Source organism: Salmo salar, chromosome 07, assembly GCF_965601325.2.
Source record: "Salmo salar chromosome 07, fSalSal1, whole genome shotgun sequence".
Taxonomy (NCBI): Eukaryota; Metazoa; Chordata; class Actinopteri; order Salmoniformes; family Salmonidae; genus Salmo; species Salmo salar.
The window spans coordinates 32,999,619-33,006,973 of NC_138297.1; the positions used below are offsets into that span (position 1 = coordinate 32,999,619).

At 43.8% G+C, this 7,355-nt stretch overlaps 1 protein-coding gene across 1 annotated transcript; it reads left to right on the forward strand.

The window, feature by feature from the left end:
- The first annotated feature begins 257 nt into the window (after positions 1–257).
- gpr185b (G protein-coupled receptor 185 b) lies at positions 258–6,987 on the forward strand. Its single transcript, XM_014207396.3, has 3 exons — positions 258–455; positions 592–878; positions 1,103–6,987. Exons 1-3 carry the CDS (start codon positions 258–260, stop codon positions 1,686–1,688), a joined length of 1,071 nt encoding a protein of 356 aa, XP_014062871.1. The 3' UTR covers positions 1,689–6,987.
- The last annotated feature ends 368 nt before the right edge of the window (positions 6,988–7,355 follow it).

Consider the following 7,355-nt stretch of genomic DNA (forward strand, 5'->3'; position numbering starts at 1 on the left):
CCCCTCTCTTTCCTCATCCATCCTTCCTCTCTGCCCCAACTCTCACCCATCCCCCCTCTCTCCCCCCTGGACTCCTTTCTCCCTCTGTAGAATAATGTACTACAGTAACCATTATGCTCTGTATTCTGTATCTGGTTTTATCTTATTAAAGATGTTCCTGAAGCTTACACTATGGTGTCCCGTCTCCTTATTAATACAGCCTACTCTCTCCCTTCTTGTTATTTTTCTTCACCCCCCCTTCTTCCCTTCATCCAGTTATGATCCTCTCCCTAGCTGCAGCCATGAGCAGTGGTGGCCTTCCCCAGAACACTACTTCCTCTGCAACCTTTAACCCCTCATCCCTGGACCCCTGGCTTGACCCTTACCCTGACCTCCCTGGGGTCAACTCCTCCTCCGCAGTCCCCGTCCGCACCTCCACATCTGACCTTGACCTACGACCTCTGACCTCACCCCAGGTTAGTCATGATGTCATCAAGTTTTGTGAACATAAACGTACTAGTTGATTTTATAGCTTTTAAAAAATGTTGCTGACTATGTTAAGTAACTTTGGGTATTTTGAAAACATATTACTATTATTGTTGTCATAAACAGGATGTCAGCCCATGGGACGTGGCATTATGTGTCACAGGAACCCTCATCTCCTGTGAGAATGCTCTGGTCATTGCTGTCCTGTTCTACACGCCGACCCTTCGAGCTCCTATGTTCATTCTGATTGGTTCGCTGGCGTTCGCCGACCTCCTGGCGGGTCTCGGACTCATCCTAAACTTTGTCTTCATCTATCTGGTCAAGGGAGAGGTCGTGACCTTGATTTCCACGGGGATACTTATTGTGGCGTTCTCTGCGTCCATTTTGAATATCCTGGCGATCACTGTGGACAGGTATGGTGACATTGTATTTCTCTTTATGTTGTATTTCTGATTACTATAATTGCAGCGATGCAACTATGTACTGTAATTCTGAGTGTATCAGTTCTCAACTAAGATTGAAAACATGGACTGGACTAAAGTAAGCAGTTATCAGTATGAGTTAAACATGTTTTGGAATAGTGAGTGTGCCAGTGAACACATGGACTGGACTGACAGTAATGTTCACTTCATTACAGGTACCTGTCGCTGTACAACGCGTTGACCTATCACACCGAACGGACTGTCCTCTTCACGTACCTGGTAATAGGGCTCATCTGGTTGGTCGGTCTGATCCTTGGAGTCCTCCCTGCCCTCGGCTGGAACTGTCTAGACGACGAAACGACTTGTAGCGTCTGCCGACCAGTCACAAAATCCAACGCTGTTGCACTCGCCATCTTCTTCCTATTGGTCTTCGCAGTCATGATGCAACTCTACCTACAGATCTGTAGGATTGCATTCCGACATGCTCAGCAAATTGCAGTCCAACATCAATTCATCGCTATTTCCACGACCAAAGGAGTCCAGACACTCTCTGTGATTCTCTGCGCTTTCGCTATGTGTTGGTTGCCGTTCGCAATGTATTCTATAGTGGCGGACTCGAGTTATCCTATAATATATACATACGCCACTGTGCTGCCGGCGGCGTGTAATTCAGTTCTAAATCCAATTATATACGCTTTCAGGAACCCGGATATACAGAAGGGGTTGTGGTTGGCGTGCTGTGGGTGTGTCCCGTCAAATTTGAGTCTCAGACCGAGGGCGAGGACCTCCAGTGATGTATAGGGAACCTGAACATACAGAAAGCTTGATTAACTGGCCCAGAGCGTGTGGAGGACGTTGCCAGGCCAGGCCAACGGCGAGATGGGAATGTCGATCCCCGGAGAAGGGTTTCTGGCTGCGACCCTTCCAATCTCTCCCTCCCACCATACATCCAGTGATGTAGAGGTAGGGGTGTTTGGGTCGTCAGAGGAAGGGGATCCCCCCTCCTCCCCCCTTTCTCTAGGGGTGTGTTGACGTCAAGGCAAGATGGCACCCCTCCTCGAACCTCTGACGATGTATAGCTTTGGGGTGTGGTGAGGTCAAGGTTCAAAGGTGACCAACAAGGCAAGGTCGACCCCCTCTTAGGACCTCCAACCTCCAACAATGTATAGGTTTGGGGTACGGTGACGTCAGAACAGGGTGGCAAGGAGAAATGTGACCCAGTCCACACCTTACCTGCCTAGGGCTGAGACCAGTGTTGGGTGGCGGGTGTGGCTCCCCCTAGTCATGCGTTGAGGAGGCATGGACTGGACTGAGAAGGTCTGGAATGCATTACCCTGGGCCTAGCCCTAACCAAGCCCACTGGATAGAGATGGTAGTAGTGGACTGTGACTGTGTGTGGGGCTAAGGTGAAACACTTATAGGCCTCTACAATGCTTCTAGCTCAGAAGGTGAGCATGAGTAGTAGAGAGCCTAGTAGGAGTTGGTTGGAAGATAAGGAGTCTTCATAAACACAAGATGAGCTAACTCAGTTATGATGAGCAAACTAGCCAACTATGGTAATGTGTGTTAGGTTAGGGTAGTACAACCTTGAGGTTTTCAGTGAGGTGTCATTTGAGAGCTTCTTTAAAGCTAGACGCCTTAGTTGCTACATCCATTTTTGGACTTAACAAATTACTGATATATACCCATTGGTTATTGAAGAATAGAACTTATAAATGCCTCATGAGCATGTATCAACTGTCATACATTGTCATTGTTTTATTTAAGGATTCTAGCTTTAAACTATCCTGCTTAAACTGTCATGCCCCAAGGATCGTGTTGCAAATGATGACTATAACCGGCATTAGAGCACCAAAAACAATTTAGAACCAAAATAACTAGTTAGAACCAAGTCACAAGGCTACACAAACAAACAAACAAAGCCAATATGAAGTCTGATTCATGTTTAACCTTAAAGAAAAAACATACATTTTTAGAAAAGCCCAAACTTTTAAAACATTCCCTTGTTTCCCATTGCTATCAACACAAAACAAACCATTAAACAAACCTACATTCAGGAGGTATAAAAATAGAATAACAGTACTAGAATTCCTAGAAATCAAAATGTTCTATGGTTATTATCATGGCGAGAAATGCATCTAAAACATTCTAAACCCGTTTCAGCACCATGGACTTCACCTAGCAAATCAAGCCACTATCACCAAGCACCGAGATCTCATTTCAGCACCATGGATAGCGACCGGGGAGCCAACGCTCATAGTCCCTACTAGCCACTGATGTAAGGTCAGTTTTGTGGTGTCCCATTTATTGGTTAAAGTTAGAATTCAGGAAGTGTAATCTGATCCTCGATCCCTGTCTAAGCCAAGGGATATTCTACCCTTGGAGCCAGCTATTCAGACCATTGTTTTCACACAGCCCATATGTTGTAGGGTTTAATAATGCATTATAAAACAGCCCTGGCGTTGAGAGAAAGAGGGAGCACAGGCCCATGATTTTTAGATTAACAGGATCTTCCCAGGCAGACAGAGAGAGAGAGATGACAATATGTGTGTGTCACAGCCGACGGCTCATGTTCGCAGAAGCTTTGGTCGGGTTCCGTAATGACGTGATGGGTTCTACCATTCTAAATGATAGCAGATGTAGATGACCAGTGGAGATATGTTTGTCTGTCATATCTATCAGTTAGCTTATTAGAATAGTGTGACATGCAATCATAACAATTAATATACATCTGAATGAAATGTATTATTTGATTAATTTGATATCATTAATGGAGTTAAATTTGAATTTAAACTAGGCCTATTGAAAACTTAGTATATGTAGGTTTAAAAGCCTTGATTCAGGCAGACAAGTTAAACAATAATGATTGATCAACATCCATCTGTCAACTGACAATGTAAACAGTATATTGATTATCCATCATGTCAGATGAACAGACATCGATCCAAATCCGATAGGGTGTCTATCAATAAGATGGTGATGCATGGACGACAGAGCACTAGACAACAACAGAACACCAGAACGTTTCCTGAAACACAAAACCAACATTCTGTTACATAGGCTCTAGGTTCCATATTCATTATGTTATTGGCCTATATATACACCCCTCATTTCCCCTCTCCATATCTAGGTCTCTACACAAGTTTCAAATCACATGCTCCCTCTCGGCTCTGCAGCTCTGGATGTCTGCAATAGAGGGAAGCTGACGTGTCATAGCCAGCCTCGGGAAGGTTCAATGGCGCAGCGGGTTAATAACGACCAAGATACACTATACAAGATGTAACTCGCCTAGCCACGCTAGCTTCACCCTGATGTGGGTGCTAACAAGCTAGCAAGCATGCTCGGTAGTGCTAGGTATCAACAGCCATTGTCACACAATCCAGTAGGTGCCGGAAGTTACAGTGAGCTGGAAGCGGGGTCACTCACGCCGCAATGTGGCGGAGGATTTGCATCAAGTTTAGCTTTCCCCATCTTTAGTCCCGCCCTGTGCTCAACGGTCCCCCGTTCACTCTTCTTCTCTTCACTGCATTGAAAATGGAAGCCATTGTTACACCGCACGGTGCTGTCTCTAGTGCATCCAGGTCATAAGGTTTTGATAGGTGAGGCGGTAGGATAATGTGATCCGTGTTCACACATCGATAGTTTCTCTCACACACACGCACACACGCGCACACACACACACACGCCACACACACACACACACACACGCACACACAGATTATACTGAGGTTAGTTTCTCATGAAAGGGTAGCTTGTAGTTGTAGGCTAACCCACTGATATACATAGGCCCTTAGTGATGGTGATAGCGGTGTGGTAAGATTGTAGGTTAGTAATACTGTGTCATAATACCATGAAATGGCTTCCTTTCATTGTCGCCTTTCCTACACAACCTCGGATAGGTGAAAGTCAATGGACTGGTGGTTAGTAAGGAGACGGAGAGGAAGCGAATTAAGACTATTAAGATGTAGCCCAAACGGTAAAGAAACCAGATGTCCTTTTCCCTCCATGACTTCTGATACTGGAGCTTATGTGAAAAGACTTGCTACATTAAGGTGAAGAGACAAGGAGAGGAAGCAAATTAATACTATTAGGATGTAGCCCCTAACTCCAAATTAAACAGAAATTGAGATGACACTTTCTTAAAAGTCTTTCTGATTAGCAAACATGTGTGTTTGTCATCTCACAACTACAATTTTGCAACTGTATCCACTGTACTGTAAAAACAACAACAATTGTAAAAGACTACTGTGGCCTGTGAGATGTGCCAGCCATTGGGTCCATCTATAGGTCAATGGAGAGCTGGCTGTCTTATGAGGGTAAGAGTTTAGCCTATAGAGCATGGTGTTTAAAAATTACTAAATGAAGGCAAATTGTACAGAAAGATTTGTATATTGTCGATGAGTCACCGTCACTATTCAAGTGTATTACACGATTCAACGCTTTTACTAAAAAGAAAACGTATCAAAACAAATAACAAAAATATAACAAACAACTCTCAAAATGGCACACATACAGGACTAGAGAACTTCTTTATAAAATGATAATGGAATTTTTCTACATTGTAAAGTGGTGTTTTTTTTTATATTGTTTTCTATTCAGCGGGATTGACGACCAAAAACAATCACATGCTTTCGCGGTTAGCCTGTGTCCCAAATGGCACCCTATTCCTTATATAGTGCACTTTTGACCAGAGCTGTATGGGCCCTGCAAAGTAGTGCACTGCTAGCTACAATCGAGAGTGTTAACTGGACCTAATGGCAGAGAGAATCCATTCAAATCAAACTCTCACTACCTTAAACTTTCAACAATCAAAAAGACATAAATATTGGTTAGCATATATCAACAAAAAACAATTTTTGACCACCATATGACTGATTATAAATCAAGATATGTATTACCTGCTTGTGTCAGCCTTTAAATGCACAAGACAACAGATGTATATTGGGGTCTGCTGTATACTCCTCTCTCTTGGGGTGTATTAACTAAGAACTAAACAGAACCAAACGGAAGCAGAAGCAAACGGGGAGGGACCAACTTGAATTTGTTTTTGTTGTAAGACATTTTACGTTTGAAGTAAAACATTTCAGTTGCAAAGCATTTTGCTACCGTTTCTGACTAATGAATACACCCCTGGTCACTCTCTGATGGAAACGTGTGTAACCACTGTGGTGAACACTCAAAACTGTGTTCTTATGTGAGATGCGTCCTCCGATGTCATTGAATCCCATTTGTGAATATACCACTCTGTCATGCCTGTAGAACGGGGGTGGGACTACCTAGCACCGTATGTGTGTGTGTGTGTGTGTGTGTGTGTGTGTCTGTCACCCCCTGGTTCATATTGCTAATACTGTATTGTAATGTGATGTAACAAAAAACAGACACTGTAAACAGGAGATGGTCAGGCTCCTTTCCTGGAGGGCTGCATCACACCTGTGGCCTGTTCATTTGAGCACGCAACAGAAGACGTTATAAAACCCTTTGCAAAAGAAAATGAAAGTGTTTCTTGTTGGAAAAGTCCAGGTAGTTCCTTCTAGTTTCAGTCCATTTTCTTCCATTTGGTACCTAATGATCACGACCCAGCTGACCCTCATCCTTGACTTTAAATTAGTGTCTTTATTTACACATGGGAAACCATGTGTGAGCACTTTATAGCCAATCAGTGATGCTAATTTGTTAATTGGTCAATTAACTGAGGAATGAAAACTACAGCAGACACTGTGGCCCTCCGGGATAAAAGCTTCACTCTCTTATGCATAAACACATCAAGATGGGCCATACATACTGCTGTAGGCATACCTTTATAATCAAATCAAATTGTATTAGTCACATGCGCTGAATACAACAGGTGTAGACCTTACTGTGAAATGCTTACTTACGAGCCCCTAACCCCTAACAATGCAGTTTAAAAAAATACAGATAAAAATAACAAATAAAAGTAAAAAGTAATTAAAGAGCAGCAGTAAAATAACAATAGCGAGACTATATACAGGGGGGTATTGGTACAGAGTCAATGTGCACCGGTAGTTAATATAGGTAGAGTTATTAAAGTGACTATGCATAGATAACAGAGAAAAGCAACGGTGTAAAAGAAGGGGGGGGGGGGGGGGCAATGCAAATAGTCTGGGTAGCCATTTGAGCCATAGATGTTCAGGAGTCTTACGGCTTGGGGGTAGAAGCTGTTTAGAAGCCTCTTGGACCTAGACTTGGCGCTCCGGTACCGCTTGCCGTGCAGTAGCAGAGAAAACAGTCTATGACTAGGGTGGCTGGAGTCTTTGACAATTCTTAGGGCCTTCCTCTGACACCGCCTGGTATAGAGGTCCCGGATGGCAGGAAGCTTGGCCCCATGGATGTACTGGGCCGTTTGTACTACCCTCTGTAGTGCCTTTCGGTCGGAGGCCGAGCAGTTGCCATACCAGGCAGTGATGCAACCAGTCAGGATACTCTCGATGGTGCATCTGTAGAACCTGT